The sequence below is a fragment of the Ipomoea triloba genome, chromosome 14, assembly GCF_003576645.1.
Source record: "Ipomoea triloba cultivar NCNSP0323 chromosome 14, ASM357664v1".
Taxonomy (NCBI): domain Eukaryota; kingdom Viridiplantae; phylum Streptophyta; class Magnoliopsida; order Solanales; family Convolvulaceae; genus Ipomoea; species Ipomoea triloba.
The window spans coordinates 4718357-4736131 of NC_044929.1; the positions used below are offsets into that span (position 1 = coordinate 4718357).

Here is a 17775-nt window from a genome sequence, read left to right on the forward strand (position 1 = left end):
TTTAATATTTCAAATATTTAGACCGTGCATCGCACGGGTGACATACTAGTTCCTCCAAATGTCATAAATGGCCTAAGTTTGTATAATATTACTTATTTTTCTAATCCTTAACTTGTATGGAAAAAATTATTACTCCGTAAAAGGGTATAAACTTTCTTTGTCAATTTTCCAATGCACGGCAAGCGATAATACATTATATTCCTAGTTTCACCATAGCTTGCCTCAAAGATCATTAATTAATTGATAATCAATAGTTTAATATGAAATTAATTAGCCAATAGTACAGTTAAGATATTGATAGGTTTCAATCAATTTGATTCAAAGGAGGAAGATTCACCATAGCTTGCCTCAAAGATCATTCCTTTTGTTCTTTCCTATACTACTTAGACATAAGACATTTACATTAGATGTGTACGTAAGTGCAACAAAAGCAGGATGTGACTTTCAACTTGTAGCTATTTTACTACTCCGTACTATTTATGCTGCAAAACGATAAACGAATGAAAATAGAAAACTGGCAACGAGTAAACGTCAAAATTTATTACCAAAAATAGGAGCAGCTGGGCTGGATTAATTCTAATGCCAAAATTAATGATTTAATATTTGATCATTAGAAGCTATAAATCAACGGTACATCAAATTCTTACCCTCATCATGAGTTTTTATCGTCTGGAACTTTGGAATTTCCTGCGGATTAATTAGTAAGCTAAAATCAAAACTCATTGTCAAATATGTGAATTATTCAATGTAATCAAAATAGCCAACGTAATATATTGGAAAGGAAGACTCAGAATATAACAACCCTTACATGTATGGCCTTTGGTAATGCATACTAGTTTTGTTACAAGCAACAAAACTCCTTTGACACAACCCTTACATGTATCAGTACAATTGAAAAACCAGAAAATAAAACAAAATGTGCACGAGATTATATTGTTTCATTAAAACCATCACAACCATTAATTTCAGGGGGCAGCTCAGTCACATTAAAATTGTTATACAAAAACTTCAATGGCTCCGGAAACAACAAAGGGAGGGACCAGCCAGCTTTTACATCAGTCTTAACTCGTATTCGCCAGCCATAGTGATATATCTCACCCAAGGAAGAGCCTGGTACCCACTTTTTTCAATGATCTTCAAATATCGAACCTACAAGATCCCAGAATAGTATAAATCCCCAGGGAAAATGTCATATCAACTTGTAATCCAGTGCAAAGTGCGCAAGCATTACAATAGAAGCATGGCCAAAACAAAATTCATTAACATACAAGTCTAGAAGTGTTCCCTTTTTAAACACAAAAATAAAATAAAAATGATGATAACCTAAGATTTGGTATGATGCTTTCACATACATTATCTATCTCAATAGGATTCAAGCCAAATGTTCAGAGGTAAAAATAAAAAATAAAAATCCACTAAGTTAGCAAACATACTACGGTCATGATCTTTAAACTTTAGACCTAACTTCAGTTCCTAATAACAGTCCAACACTCCAACCTTGAGTAGAAATTACATAAGATATGACGCTCCCTGCTTTCTCAAATACCCCTTGCCTCACATACCAAGCTCCAGTCAATTGGTTCACTACATTTAACAAACCCGCAGGATGCAGATCCTACACATCTAAACTGCTGCTCCACCTGGCTGACAACTGACACCCACACTCATTTTCCTCCCTAACAAACCAGCACTCCACTAATATCAAATAAATAATACTAGACACAAAGCTGACCATATACAAAATGACATTACAATATCAATTACTCATTACATTAGGTCACCACCATGCATCGTGTAGAAAGCATGCAAGGTAGCACTTTATGTAATTAAAACAGTACCAAACTCCTAATTAAGAAAAGGGCTTACTTGTATTCCTGAAACAGTAAAATATGGTATTTCAAACTTCACCCTTATAGGAGCTTTTCTTTCAGGGGTTGTTTCCTCAGAGGTAATACTGGGAAGACGAAACTCTGCTCTCAGCATATATTCCTAGAAAAGAAAAACGGAATTTGCATGTGTTATTTATTGAACTAACCAACATGGTCAACGATTGAAACAAGATAGCTACTACTTGATATTTGTTCTTACCTTGCCACCTGGAAAAGATTTGATTTTCCAAACCAATGCATCCTTTTCAGGAGCATAAGTAGATGATCCCATGGATGTGCGGACATTTGGATTAGTAGCATCAACTGGTACAGGTAACTCAATCTCAACATTAGTTGCAGTGCTGAAAAAAAAAAAAAAAAAACAAGTAGCTCGTGACCAGATATTTAGTACATAAGTCAGCAAGAATGAAGAATATGGTGTTGCAAGGCTCTTAATTATGGCTATGCATCAACTACTGATAAATGATAAATATACCTGCGTTCTTTAAATTGGCTCCGTGCTTTCACCATAAATTCTATGCGGCTCCTAGAGTGTCTTTCCACTTGAGCTTCTACCCATATCAAAGGCTTTACCTGTCGGCAAAAGAACAATATGAGCATTCTAACACTTTTAGTATTGTTAGTATACGTACACATACACATATATACATAAATATATGATTGAATGAAAGATCACATTCAAAACCAAGGCCCCATATGACAGACCTGAGTAGTGAGTCTGTAGGTCATGAGATCAAAAGATCCATCAGGAGGTATGAAGGATATTGTTCGATCATTTTCGAATCGGGCCAAGCGAACACATCTGGATTTGAAGTAGAAATTATTAGGAAATTGAATCAGGGAACAAATGTAAAGAGTAGAGAGGTACTCAAAATTGATTATACTAAAAAAGAATAGTCTTTTAGTTGTTGATTTCAACAAAAGATGTAAAATATAGAGCTCCACTAGTTTAACAAAATAATAATAATAATAATAATAATAATAATAATAATAATAATAATAATAATAATAATAATGATGATAATGGCGTTAAGTTAAAAAAAGAAAATTTAATAAAGGGAATAGTTGCTAGAAAAATAGTTGTTATTCATTCTCTCTTCCCATTCACTATTTTCCCCAGTAAAGTTCCTTTCAGGAATCACGGAATTAAACTTATCAACTAGCACATTGTATCAGTTGAAGAAAGCATTACACATAATAACTAAACTATCCATCATTTAGTACATACTGATGAAACTTGATGTCATCTAAATCAATGGCTTTTCCCTTAGTAGATCGTCCTTGAGCCTCCAGTAAAACTCTGTCATTCAGACCAAGTTTACACTCGGGCATACCACTGCATGTTTAGAAACAGTAGTGGTTAATAATTTGGCCAAAATTACCACTCAAAAAGATAGCACAATACTGGAAGGTTGACAATATACCAATATAACACATGTAGACTAGGTATTTCTTTATTTTCCTTTCTCAGGCCAAGCTCATTGAAAATAGAAATTAAAAAAAAAAAAACGAAAAACAAAAAACAAAAACAAAACAAAAGTGAAGCAACAAAATCATAAACAGGGATCTGTCCCTGGGATAAAAGCTTTGGTTGCAAAAAGTTCACAACATTAAATAAATTTAATGGAGCAAAGGACCCATTTTCTTAGATAATTAACTGATGCAAACATACAAACTGTCTTTTATAATAGTCCATGGGACAAATTTTAAAGAGCAAGTTCAAAGGTAATATTTTGCCTCTAAGAAGACTGTTTAACTCATTCATGTACTGGGTGCATATTTCCAGAAGTTTATAACAGAGAAACCTCTGAAACTTATTAGAATTTTGAAAAAGCAGGGTTCTTCAAATAATGGGCAGGAACAACAAGATAACAACATGTCCAGTCAGCCTCAATTTCTCACTTTGAACAGACAAAATTCCTTCACAACAACCAAATAGAACACAGTTCAAACAAAAATAGAATAAATTAAAAGCAAAAAATATTCATAAGTTCGACTGACTCTTATTATGATTGCCTATGTAAACTGCAATTGGGAAGGTTGCCCACACCACAAAATAAAACAAAGGGTTCAAAGGAGTAGAAAGGAACACACTACGAAGTAATATACATGATAGGTACTGGTACACATATCTGGTGATATAAAAGATTAGCAGTGGCTACAAGAAAACAATTACCGAGCATGCCTTTTCCAGCATAGAATATGGAGAACTAAAATTCAGCAGGAAAAAACACACCTCAAATATGTCCTCATCTTTAATGCACCGACAACATCTGACCGCACTATTTGTCCATTACTATTGACAAGAATGTTAACACTTTCCACAACATCTAAAAATACCTGGATACATAGAACATTTCCTTAGATTCCAGTGGCTTAAGAGAAATCATTTCAGATTAAACAGAGAAACCTACTTCATTTTTCTTGTAATTTATTCCTTCACTGCGCCATGATACTGCATTGGTAACAGCCATGGGAGGCCTTTGCGTAACCTCCATCCTATAAGCATCAGTCTTGATAAATTCACTAAGAATTTTGGCTTCAGTAAATTGAGGATACCCAAAGTCCATGATTTCATCAAGCAACTCATACTGCAAAAAGATAAAAGTAGCATCTTAACCACAAGAAGTCTTTCTATTTTCACATAAATGACCACATGTAGCCAATTGTAATCAAAATTTTGATAGGTACATGAAAAGACTCAATTAGAGATTTGAACATTTCCTCATACCACAACAACAAAATTGTCTCTCAGAGATTCTTCTTCTAACTCTTCAAAATAATGCTTAAACACCTGTAATGAATATTATAAAAGAATGATGGCCTACAATTAAATGAAAGCTAAAATGGAAATTTGAGCAGATAAAACTAAAGTTGATATCCCATCTCCAAATCTCCAATAGTCCTTACATCAACTAAACGGTGTAGAAACAGAAGCAAACTAGCAGCATTGCAGTTCTGCCTCGATGCAATCATGAGGTACACATTGTTATGCTGGATAAACATATATGTAACACCGCTGTCATATGCAACAGGATCTTGAGGATCACCCTGAAACCAAATCGAATTTCAAAGGAAATTATAAGATCCCCAGCCCCCAGTCCACTAATAATTACTGAATTACACAAAGTATTTATAGGAAGTGACAGCAAAGATCAATAACAATATTGAAGATATAAAACAATAGATTAGTATATGAAATCATTTAAATTTAAATGTATAACTATTTAAGTTTCCTTTTCTTGACTTGTTATGGTTCTTCCACATTTCAATTATGGAGTATAAAGATTTGTTCTTAAACACCAGCAAAAACCAAGGAAAATAAGTAACACTTTTATTGTGATCTGGAGGGCATGCTTATGCAAATTAATCAAATCTGAATCTATAAAAACCCAATAAAATTTAGATACAGAGTACTAACAGCTTCTACATTTTGCTAAATTTCTTTCTTCAAAAAGTGTTTCCAAGTCCAAATGATACGAATAATAATGCAAATGCAGGAAAAATAAAGTAAGTGTCTAGAGAGCATCCTTTAAAAAGTAAATTTCCCCTTGCTAACTTTACTCGAGCAAGGAACAGTGGTGAGCTAAACTCATCCTAATGTTTAAGGTTAACTAAACGTTTTAATATCTAGAACAGATGGAATTTTCATTAAAATGAAGAAAAAACCTCTTTCTCGAGAAGCTTGGTGAAGAAGCGTTCGGCTTGAGTGGAGGAGACATCGCCACGATAGTCTCGCCACACAAGCACACGGCCCTTGATGTCCAAGAGGAATAGCGCCGAGGCCGCTCCGGCCATTATCGGCGGCCGGATTTGGAAATCAGCCGGAGATCGTGGATCGGACGGCTACACCGAGAGAGATTCGCGATCAGATCTGCGGATGTTGTGCCGGTATAACAATTACGAGAAATTACAGCAGAAAATGCTGTAGAAAACAGTCTTCTCAAGTCTCAACTAGACCATATTGACCATATGGCAATGGATTGGTGAGTTTTGAGAAAGATCGGAATGGAGCTCCGGCAGAGCATGAGATGCGATCTTAACCGAAGCTGAGCTGCCTGTGACTATCTGTACAATTGGGCCTATTCCTGGAACTTAGCCCAATAATGAGTGAACCGATAGTTATATCATGGATTTGTTGCAACCCGTACTCAAAATACACAATTTACATAATAAATGTTTACAATTTTCATATTAAATATTCAAAGCTTAAATTGTGAATATTTAGTATGTAAATCACAATTTGCATATTGAATGTTTACATTGTAAACATTCAATATGTAAATTGTGTATTTTGGACTCGTGTCCACCTTGTAAAGTGCAACCGGGTTTAAAATACACAATTTACATATTGAATGTTCACAATTCAAATTGTGAACATTGTGAACATTCAGTATGCAAATTATAAACATTCATTAGTTAAATTATAAACATTCAGTATGTAAATGGACACAATTCACCTTGCAAGGTGGACTCGAGTCCATGATGTAACTACTTGTGAATGAACCCGAATTAAGGCATATCTCTTCTCAACCGAGTCGTTATTGCATGGACCATAGTTCACATAGCAGAAAATTATTGTGTGGATCACGGTTCAAAACGACATCATTTTGATGTTAAAAAAAAATCTTTATTCCGCACGCGTATTATAATAATGAACATTCCAGGATAAGATAATGTCTTTTATAAGTTAAAATAATGTACTTTATATTTGTGAAAAATAATAAAAATTTTGGGGTAAGATAATATATTTTATGAGTTAGAATAATGTATTTTATGAGTTAAATAATATATAATGTACTTTGAGTTAGAATAATATTGTGATCCACGAATAAATTTTTACTAAAGGTACATTATTTGTGCATTGGATGTTCATTATTTAGTACATTCAATACACAAATAATGTAATTTCAAAAAAAAATGAGCATTCAATGTATCAAAATAGATATTCGTGAGGAAACCAACCACTATATTATGTTTTATCACTTTTATGTAGATGTGAGCCAATTGTGCAACAAATAGATGAGCTTACGCACGAGAAGTGGAAGTATCTTTTGCTAAAGATGCCCACCTTGGTGTGGTTAGTTAACTATGAAGTGTGTAATCTTTCATGGAACAAGTCCTCGATCTAAAGGTTGGGTGAAGCTGAATATGGATGGTTGCTTTAGTGTACATGTCGGTGTTGCGCCCGCGGAAGTGGGATAGATCAGATTGCAACAATAATTTGAGAAAGAAAAATAAATGAGGCACAGATTTTACGTGGAAAACCCCTAAACAAATTAGGGTAAAAACCACGGGCAAGGGTAGAAGAATTTCACTATGAGAAAATAGGAGTTACAACCACTCTCTAACTAACAAGGAGAAAACAAGGATAATTCTCTCTTGCTAGGAAGGAGAAATACACTCAACAAACTCTGTAATATCTCTAGTATATGAGGGAAGAATAGAATGATTTGGGATGACTAGAATGACAAATGACCTCCCTATTTATAGTTGTAGATTTGGGGTCATTTTGTAATTAGCCTAAAATGTAAGGACCAAACAATAAATATTTTGTTCAACAAAGTTTGGCTACCTAACATTCTTGTTCAAAGTTGGCAACTTCCTAATTTGGCTGCTGCATGGATGTTGCCTAACTCCATTTGCCGACAATCTCCCACTTGAAGATTAGATTGTAACAATCATATCTTCACACCATTCTTTCTACCTTGCACTTTCCATGTCGCTTACATCTCTATCAGGCCACAGGAAGATCGACACCAAGTAAACTTATCAACATTGATTACCTTTGTTAGGAAATCTGCTACGTTGTCCGTGGTATGGATTTTCTGCAAATCTACTGTCCCTTCTTCCACCTTCTCTCGGATGAAATGGTACTGCACTCGTATGTGTTTCGTCCTTGAATGAAATGCAGGATTCCTTGCTAGATGCAAGGCACTCTGACTGTCACAAAACAAAGAGACAAACTCTTGTTTGTGCCCGAGCTCCTCCAATAGCATTTTCAACCAAATTGCTTCTTTACTGGCTTGTGTAGCTGCTACGTATTCTGCTTCTGTTGTTGACGTAGCCACAACTGCTTGCAGTTTTGAAACCCAGCTTACAGCTCCACCAGCAACTTTGAACACATATCCTGTCGTAGATTTACTTTTATCCAAATCCCCTGCATAGTCAGAATCCACATACCCGTTGATAATAAAGTCTGATCCTCCATAACATAATGCAACATCTGAGGTCCCCTTGATGTATCTTAGGATCCTCTTCACACAGTTCCAATGCTCTCTGCCTGGATTCGCCATGTACCGACTAACTACTCCCACTGCTTGCGCAATGTCTGGTCTTGTACATATCATAGCGAACATTAGACTCCCCACCGCTGATGCATACGGTACTCGAGACATCTCCATCCTCCCTTCTTCATTGCTAGGACTCATACTTGAGGATACTTTGAGATTAATAGGAAGAGGGGTAGAAATTGGCTTACAATCTTGCATGCTGAAACGTGACAAGATTTTCTTTAAATAATTCTTTTGAGAAAGCCAAATCTTCCTATTACCTCTGTCTCGGTGAATTTGCATCCCTAGAATCTTGTTTGCTGGTCCCAAGTCCTTCATTTCAAATTCCCTAGCCAGTTGTGCCTTCAATTCATCAATGTGATCTTTGTTGGGGCCTGCGACCAACATGTCATCTACATACAACAGCAATATAACAAAGTTATCTTTTCCAAACCTCTTGAAATATGCACAAGGGTCTGCATTCAGTCTGTTGTATCCAAGGCACATGATGAAGGAATCAAATCTCTTATACCAACACCTTGGCGCCTGCTTTAAACCGTACAGAGATTTGTTCAACCTGCAAACCAAGTTCTGATTTTCTTTGTCTTCAAATCCTTCAGGCTGGAGCATATATATCTCTTCTTCAAGATCTCCATGAAGAAAAGCCGTTTTCACATCTAGCTGCTCTAGATGTAAGTTGAATGTAGCACACATCGCCAAAACTACACGAACTGTTGTTAGTCGAACCACAGGTGAAAATATTTCATTGAAATCAATACCTTCTTTCTGAGCATATCCCTTCACCACCAGTCTTGCACGATACCGCTCCACTTGATCGGCACCATTCCTTTTGATTTTGAAGACCCATTTGTTACCAATTGGCTTCCTTCCTTGTGGTAGTGGCACAAGTTCCCATGTATTATTTTTATGGAGAGCTTCTATTTCTTCCTGCATTGCTGCCGTCCATTGAGAAACATCTGAGCTGTTTATCGCCTCCTGAAAGGTTGATGGCTCACCATCCTCTGTTAGAAGGCAGTATGCAACATTCCCTTCCATAACATAATCTGAGTGCCAAGTGGGACGTCTTCTTTCACGGTCTGATTGACGAGTTGTTGGAGCTCCAGAGCGTTCTGGTTCTGGTTCCTCGTGCGCCGGTTCTGCTTCAGAAGAATCTTGTTCAAATTCCTCCTCTACCTGTATCTGAGTAGTTTCTGGCTTTTCCTTTTCCGTGCTATCATCAACTTCTCCTCTTTGTAGCCTGTCCTCTACAAAGATAACATCCCTGCTAATGACAACTTTGTGGGCAGTGGGATCCCACAAGCGATACCCCTTTACTCCATCAGCATACCCCAAGAATCTACATTTCCTGGACTTCGGATCCAACTTTGTAATTTCCTGGGCATTGTACATTGCATACACAATGCTTCCAAATATATGGAGGTTTGAATAATCAACAGGCTTACCAGTCCACATCTCCATTGGTGTCTTCAGCTCGATTGCAGTTGATGGAGCTCGATTCACCAAATAACAGGCAGTATTGACTGCTTCTGCCCAGAATGATTTTTCTAATCCCGCAGCTCTCAACATTGCTCTTGTCCTTTCCAGCAAGGTTCTGTTCATCCGCTCTGCCACTCCATTTTGTTGAGGAGTGTATGCCACCGTGAACTGCCTTTTGATGCATTCCTTCTTGCAGAAGTCATCAAATTCCTTACTTGTATATTCCCCTCCATTATCTGTCCTGAAACACTTGATCTTCTTCCCGGAATCAAGTTCCACCCGTGCTTTGAAGGCTTTGAAAGTCGCAAACACATCTGACTTTCTCTTGATAGGGTACACCCAGCATCTCCTAGAGTAATCGTCGATGAATGAGACAAAATACTTTGCCCCTCCTAGGGATGGAACCGGTGCTTGCCACACATCAGAGTGAACCAATTCTAGAACAACCTTGCCTCTAGAATTTGATGTGCTGAATTTAAGACGGTGCTGCTTACTTGTTATACAATGCTCACACAAAGGAAGTGATACCTTTGTTAACCCCGGAAGTAGCTTTTGCTCCACAAGAATCTTCATTCCTTGTTCTGACATGTGCCCAAGTTTCTGATGCCATAGCAGCGTAGAGTCTGGACTACATGCGGCAACCGATGCCTCTGCTTCTTGCAAAGTCTCTCCCTTCAGCATGTATAGATTTGCAGCTATCTTTTCCCCTTTCATCACCACAAGCGCTCCTTGGAAAATCTTCATGACTCCTTTCTGTGTTTCAATCTTGGTTGCACTATTATCCAATATTCCATAGGATAATAGATTTTTCTTCAGGCCCTTCACGTGCCGCACATCCTGAACAGTTTGGACTGTTCCATCGTACATCTTCAGCTTGATGGTTCCAATGCCGATAATCTCCAAGGCATGATCGTCGCAGCTGTACACAGATCCTCCTGAGATTGGTTCATAATGATGGAACCATTCTCTCCTTGAGGTCATGTGATATGTGGCTCCCGAGTCTATAAGCCATATATCCGCGAACCTTTTTCTGCCTTCCCTGGCTATTGATGCTTCGCAACAGAGAGCACTTCCATCATCCGAGGTACTTGCAACATTTCCTTGAGGATTGGAATTCTGAGGTAAATTCCAACAATCTTTCTTCAAGTGACCCTTCTTTCCACAGTTGTAACACTTTAAATTCTTCTTACTTGATTTTGATCTACCACGACCACTGCTTTGGCCACGTTCTGTTGACCTTCCTCTCATCACCGTTAACGCCTCTGCCTGTTGCAGATTGACTTGTCTGTCCTCCTTGTTCTTGCGCCGACTTTCTTCTTCAAGAACCGCAGCTGCAACATCATCGAAGACTAGATAGTCTGTAAGGATGTTGTTTGTTAAGTTGATGATGAGCTGATCATACGAATCAGGTAGACTCTGAAGTAGAAGTTCCGCACGCTCCTGTGGCTCTATTTTACAGCTTAGAGATGTAAGCTGGGAAAATAGAGTATTCAGCGTATTTAAGTGTTCCGTCACTGAAGTAGATTCTGACATACGAAGAGTATATAATTTCCTCTTAAGGAAAATTTTGTTGTGCAGTGACTTGGCCTCGTACAACCGGTTGAGGTGATCCCAAATCTCCTTGGCCGTCTTCTTCTCCTCGATGCTTGACAATACTCCATCTGCTATTGATAGGTATAGATCCGCCATAGCATCCTCGTTCATCTCGCTCCATTTTTTGTCATCAGTAAAATCCACCGGCCTTTCACTGATAGCTGCTAGACAGTTGTCTTTCCTCAGGATAGCCTTTACCTTCAATTTCCACAAAGAGAAATTTTTCCCATTGAATTTTTCAATCTCAAATTTCGCTGCCATATTGTTCTTGAAACAAATTCTGAACAATATATCTAAAGGCTCTGATACCAATTGTTGCGCCCGCGGAAGTGGGATAGATCAGATTGCAACAATAATTTGAGAAAGAAAAATAAATGAGGCACAGATTTTACGTGGAAAACCCCTAAACAAATTAGGGTAAAAACCACGGGCAAGGGTAGAAGAATTTCACTATGAGAAAATAGGAGTTACAACCACTCTCTAACTAACAAGGAGAAAACAAGGATAATTCTCTCTTGCTAGGAAGGAGAAATACACTCAACAAACTCTCTAATATCTCTAGTATATGAGGGAAGAATAGAATGATTTGGGATGACTAGAATGACAAAATGACCTCCCTATTTATAGTTGTAGATTTGGGGTCATTTTGTAATTAGCCTAAAATGTAAGGACCAAACAATAAATATTTTGTTCAACAAAGTTTGGCTACCTAACATTCTTGTTCAAAGTTGGCAACTTCCTAATTTGGCTGCTGCATGGATGTTGCCTAACTCCATTTGCCGACAGTCGGAAGGGTCGAAAGTGGAAGGGTATTCAAGGGCTCAAAGAGTAAATGGATAGTTAGCTGTACATGTAATATTGGGAATTTGGGATATGTAATGCGGTGGATGTTGAAGCCTAGCATGTAAAGACTCGAGTTCAAGATCAATTGGAACTTGAGTAGCTTAGACTGTACATTATTCCTTCTGTTCACAAGCTGATCAAAGATGTACACTTCTTACAATGAAAATTTGAGTCAAATATCTACCACTCAAGGATTGAAAGAAGTCTGAATTCTATCAAAAACCTGCAACTAACCAAAAAAAAAAAAACAATTCTCCTTCAACTAGCTGAGGCATTCTATTCACTCATATTTTCTTCTCAGTAACATTGAATCCTCCCAAGGGTTGAGCAGTTGCAAAGAATGAAAAGTGCCCAAATATGCTTTGGTGCAAGAACTAAATCTGAAGGTCAGCAGCTATAGAAGCTGCAAGGCTAAGAACTTCGAATGGTTGTTTACCCTTAACCGCCCTTACTGTTGATGGGCACGAGTCTGTTATCCAAAAGTATGCCATCCCATTCCCAGGATTACCTGAAAGTTTTTAATGGAAGGGAGAAAAGAAGACCAAATCATATAACAAATTGAAATGGGCATGTATTGCAACTTTAAGTGGTTCCAACATCCAATATGACAGAAGGAAAAAGAATGAGGAATCATAATGCAAAAGGATGTTGAATGGCTAAGGTATATACTTGTGAAGAAACACGAGTAGTTACAGTCTTATAGATATAGAATTTAGCAAAAAAAAAAATAAAAAATCATACCTCCTTTGTCGTGTTCAAAACGCTGCCATGACTTGTTCGGAAAAATTCCATGGGTCACATAGGCACTTATCTTTTGTGCTCCATGTTTGGCCAACACTTTCTGTATACTCCCATGACGGGTAAATATGACATGTTAAATGAGAAAAAGGAGCAGAAACATGGCAGTCTAATTGGGAGGTAAAGTATTTCCACTGTGGGTCTGCAGGACTGTTTTATTTTATACACAGGCTAAAGCTATAGGACTAATGCTTATTCATGCATTTATATTCTAGAAAAAATGTCATATGCATTTCAATACTTATCAAGAATGTTAGAAGTAGAAAAAAGTGAATCTGCACCACCACCAGGTCTTGGTGTTGGGGAGACAGAATAAATAGACTGATTTGACAACCACTGGACTTTGGAAAAACAAACAGGTTGAACAAATGTTCATTTGCTTAGCATTAACAAATACCAAATAACAAAATTGATGAATAGCATACCATCTAGCTTCTCACCTGACATTCTATTAAGGTGCCACCAGATTGCACAAGATCATCCACTATCACAACATGACGTCCCTTAGGTTCTCCCTCCTTCAAACGAACAATTCTCTGTTCACCTTCCCTCACTTTGGCACAAACAATCTGACAGTTAACCAATACCCACCATATCAATCAGTCAGTGTATTATGAAGTTTGTATATCCATAGTAGGAAAATCGCTTGTATCAAAAGCATACAATTGAACAGTTATGTAAAATAGTATGAATGAACAGGAATGCAGAGAAAGAAGCATTGGATATATACAACTAACGCAGAAACAAATGCGATAGTATGGAGCATAAAGCATAACAAGAGAGAGAAGCCTAGAACTCTTGTTGTCAGTGTTTGAGAACTATGGAGCATTAACATCAGATTTGAGAGTACCGTGGGGAAATGCTGCAGCTGCTTATGAAAGCGTTTCCATGCACCATCATCAGGAAATGCTATAGATATCTACAGCAGGAAGGAAAGGGAAAAGCAATTATCAGAACAGGAACCAATTTAAGCATTCAACATTTAACGTTTTGAACCAAGCAGAGTCCAATGTGATACCTAGTTTACAGTTCAGAAATGAAAATTAGACCATTTCCAATTATTGAAAAACAAAGAGAGAGAGACCATCAGGTTCAGGTCCATGAGAATCCAAATTTCTTTGTAACGAGCATGGAGAAAATTACATTGAGAAGAGAACTGTATCAGAGCTACAACTTCTTGAGCTCCTTAGTAACCCAACTGCAGGCATACACTTAAATGCACCAATCAGCTAGCACAAAAGCTACTAAGACTGATTGTGTAGGAGAGGAGTTCTCATTGAAGACACTAATTTTGAGAATTCCATGCGTATCAAATTTGTAATGGTCTACAGTTCCACTGTTCCGGGATTATCAATATAGGATAAACTACCAGCCAAGCAGACGTTTGTATCATTCAAATCGCAACGCTACTTACAATATCTTGTTCTTCCCCTTAGATGTAAAGGTTCAGGAGCTACATCTATGTTTAGACTACATTTATAGAAGATTTTACTTGTAAAGCATTAGCAAACTATTACAAGTTTATATATGAATATATTAGTAAACCCTTAATATTTTTAAGTTTGAAACTATTCATAGAAATTAAATACTAAATGGATCCTAGAGTCAACTTAGGTTTTAACTTATCCAACAGAGAAAAAGATAATAACATAAAATAAATCTCACATTGTCAGAATCAGGGAGCTGTTGAAGCCTGTTTAGGAGTAAAGGAATTCCACTTTCAAAGCATGGTAATATATTGTCACCAAAGTAGAACCTTTCCTGAGATGTTACAAGATGAATGGGAAGATCAGAGATCAGCTCAAGAAGATAAAGAATTAAAGATCATATGGAATAAACAAAACGCATCAAGATCACTAGTTCATTTGCACAACCAGAATTCAGCACCCACCTGCAAGGCATGTATGTCAAAAGTTACTAAACTAGTTGGCCCCCCTCTAGAAATTGGAATATTTGACAAGATCCTAGCAAGAGTAAAGGCTGTAGCAACATCGCCTTCATCCTCCATACGTTCAGATGTACCCGTTGGGAAAAACGGAAGGACAAGGGTGAATGAGGAGACAAAGAGCTTTGGCAATGCATATATAACAGATAATTGCTCAAATATGACTCCTGGGGAGCTAAATGAAGCAAGAAATGCTACATGCTGTCCTCGAATACCAGGAGCGTTAGATATGAATAAGTTGGGAAATCCATCCTCAAATGTCCTGAATTAGAAAGTATCAAACCCAATTCAAACAAAGATCAGATTAGTAAAATCATAAAAGTCAATAATAAACACACTGGAGATCAAAACAGTAGCCATCTATGAAATGTTGCCACCTATAATCATCTATGACACCTCATATTGCCTTACATTTCTTTATGCATATAATGGCCAATAAATCTCTAATCTGTAAGCTTAAGTAAGAAATAACCTTTTCTTCCCCAAAAGGTTGAACCGAACCCCAAGAGTCCCACACCCCAGCCCAATAGAACATTTGGGAAAATGTAAATCACGGTAGGTCAGTTGTAGGGCCAAATACAGGTGCGCTCGAGGGATCTACCAACTTTGGCATAATCCCCGGCTGCCGAGTTTCAAACCTTTTCTAGAAATATTATTCCAAGACAAACAACCAAATAAAGTAACCCCAATAGAAACGAAACTTACGACAAATGGCATTAATTTAGATAGATAACATAATTCCAGTGTTCTTGAAGCTCTAGTACATATTATCAATTTCTGTGGCACAAATGCACGATATCACAAAAAACACAAACCTCTATAGAATTTACAGTGTTCTTGAAGCTCTAGTACATTTTATCAATTTCTGTGGCACGATATCACAAAAAAAAAAAAAAACACACACACACACACAATTCTATAGAATTTACAAAAGGAAGCACATCCTATAGATCGAATAGAAACGTACGACAAAAGGCATTAAGTTAGCTATAGATAGCATAGTTCCAGTGTTCTTGAAGCTCTAGTACATTTTATCAATTTCTGTGGCACGATATCACAAAATTCTATAGAATTTACAAAAGGAAAGGCATCATAATTTTCAAAGGTTTAATCAGTACGCAAATTCCTTAATCAGGTCAACCAAACACTGAATCTGAGTCTTTGAGTAAATGGATTACGGATACCTCCAAGTGATGCTACGAAGCTCAATGGCATCAGATTGAGCCGCGATTCGCTCAGCGAGATCCTTCATTTCCGCACAGTAGAAGAGGCACACCTTCTTGGAGCTCTTCAGAGCCGATTCCAACGCGGCGGTGGAAGCCATTGGGATCGAATTGGTTGGAGGCGGTTTCAGGATAATGTGAATGGGGTCGCTGCCGGGCACGCAATCAACGGTCCACCTCCGACTCTGCTGCTGCTCGAAGCTACTGAAGTCGCAGCGAATTGGAGACTTGGCGGATCGGAGAAGGACACAATTGGAAATTCCGGTTCGGGTGCGGGATAATCGGAGGGCCGGTGAGGGCGTTTTGAGTGACATGATTGGAAAGCCGTCAAGATTGCGACGTCTGTTGGCGGCGGAGCGAGAGATACGGTGGAGCTAATGCGCTGTCGAGAGAAGCGTTCTTTGCGGATTTAGACAGATAACAATTTTGCTCGTGTCACTATTTAATCAACCACCATTTTGTTAGTTAGGTAGAATTTTACAAAGAGCGGTTATTCTACGGTTTTAGACATATAACAAATTTGCTCGTGTCACAATTTAATAATTATGAGTATATTAAAAGTATTAGATTTTAATTAAAAAAATATTTTACGTTTCATGTGAGACAGTTTTATACAAGGCTTATTTGGAGATGAATATCAATAATATTGCGTATTAATTTTCTTCTTTTAAAAAAAATCTTTAAACTTTTGTTTTGATTCCAAAATTATAAATATCAAAACAACGACATCAATATTAATTTTAATTTCAAATTTTTAATTTATGAAAAATCTCACCCAAAAAAGGTGAACTAACTCTCACGAATTCTTTGCACACAAATAATGTCTAAACGATCATTGGTAAGGACTCTATTGATCTTCTATCGCGGTACATCTAACTTGACCTAGGAGCATAAGTGGTCGGACCTGGGCCGGTCTCGTGCTGGACCTAGCCCGAGCCGATCTCGTGCCTGGGCCTGAGCCTTTCGTGTGCTGGTCCAGGGCTAGGCCTAGAATTTCTCCATCCAACTTTTACAATATGCAATAGTATCCCGCAGAAGTCATACGGGCATACGGCGATTGTAGCTCCATGAAACCAACTAACACGTCCTTAGAGTCACATCTAACTTTAACTTTCCAAATATATTTGTTGCTAATCCATTCAAGACCCCTCATGAAAGCCAAACTTTCTACCTCTATAGCATTGTCGCCTGAGTGTTTGTGAAAAAATCACCGCACCACGTACCCCAGCTATCTTTCAAAACTCCACCACAACTAGCTACATTTGAACATAATTTGTAGCAACCATCCTCTTGGTGATCCAATGTGAGAAACACATCGTTGTGAGCTTGCTGGTAATTCTCCTTCGTGTTCAGATTCTCAAAAGCTTTTATGATTTCACTACGCAAATCTTTAAGACAATCACGTTTACGCATGGAGTCCATATCAATTCCATTAAAGTCAAATTGTTTCTCCATCTCTAAATCCACCAAATTGCAATGGCAAACATATTTGGCTACATGCTATAATTAGTTTCAATTTCGTTCAGATTTGGTTCAAAATCACAACATGCAAGTTCTACCAATTTTGTCCTCTACATGCATGCCAGAAATCCACTACTTTGGCCTCTAACCAATCCTTATCAACAACCCATGAATCCTTCCAAATTTGGTTTCATTTCTTCCCTTTACCAAGAATCTAACTTCTTTCTTTAATGTCCGTAAAGCTTTAATAATTC

The 17775-nt window shown here is 37.5% G+C and overlaps 2 protein-coding genes across 2 annotated transcripts; both read right to left on the reverse strand.

The window, feature by feature from the left end:
- Positions 1–730: 730 nt before the first annotated feature.
- LOC116004681 (AP-1 complex subunit mu-2) lies at positions 731–5977 on the reverse strand. The gene is made up of 11 exons (XM_031244828.1): positions 5559–5977; positions 4800–4940; positions 4621–4683; positions 4304–4480; positions 4126–4229; positions 3118–3225; positions 2595–2691; positions 2365–2462; positions 2089–2230; positions 1867–1989; positions 731–1149 (listed from the first exon to the last, which is right to left on the reverse strand). The coding sequence occupies exons 1-11, from the start codon at positions 5685–5687 to the stop codon at positions 1051–1053; spliced, it is 1281 nt and encodes a 426-aa protein (XP_031100688.1). The 5' UTR covers positions 5688–5977; the 3' UTR covers positions 731–1050.
- Positions 5978–12123: 6146 nt separating this feature from the next.
- LOC116003532 (ribose-phosphate pyrophosphokinase 4) lies at positions 12124–16486 on the reverse strand. The gene is made up of 7 exons (XM_031243424.1): positions 16022–16486; positions 14784–15099; positions 14558–14653; positions 13743–13811; positions 13333–13461; positions 12836–12935; positions 12124–12602 (listed from the first exon to the last, which is right to left on the reverse strand). The coding sequence occupies exons 1-7, from the start codon at positions 16372–16374 to the stop codon at positions 12469–12471; spliced, it is 1197 nt and encodes a 398-aa protein (XP_031099284.1). The 5' UTR covers positions 16375–16486; the 3' UTR covers positions 12124–12468.
- Between the last annotated feature and the right edge of the window lie 1289 nt (positions 16487–17775).

What these genes read in the sequence shown, in the direction of transcription:
- LOC116004681 (XM_031244828.1), bottom strand. Translation starts at nt 5,687, where the DNA reads ATGGCCGGAGCGGCCTCGGCGCTATTCCTCTTGGACATCAAGGGCCGT. An exon ending in AAGATGAGGACATATTTGAG is followed by an intron (nt 3,226 to 4,125) that starts GTGTGTTTTTTC and finishes CTAAACATGCAG; the next exon opens with TGGTATGCCCGAGTGTAAAC. An exon ending in AGCCAATTTAAAGAACGCAG is followed by an intron (nt 2,231 to 2,364) that starts GTATATTTATCA and finishes TTTTTTTTTCAG; the next exon opens with CACTGCAACTAATGTTGAGA.
- LOC116003532 (XM_031243424.1), bottom strand. Translation starts at nt 16,374, where the DNA reads ATGTCACTCAAAACGCCCTCACCGGCCCTCCGATTATCCCGCACCCGA. An exon ending in CTTCGTAGCATCACTTGGAG is followed by an intron (nt 15,100 to 16,021) that starts GTATCCGTAATC and finishes TTTCTAATTCAG; the next exon opens with GACATTTGAGGATGGATTTC. An exon ending in TTGACATACATGCCTTGCAG is followed by an intron (nt 14,654 to 14,783) that starts GTGGGTGCTGAA and finishes GTAACATCTCAG; the next exon opens with GAAAGGTTCTACTTTGGTGA.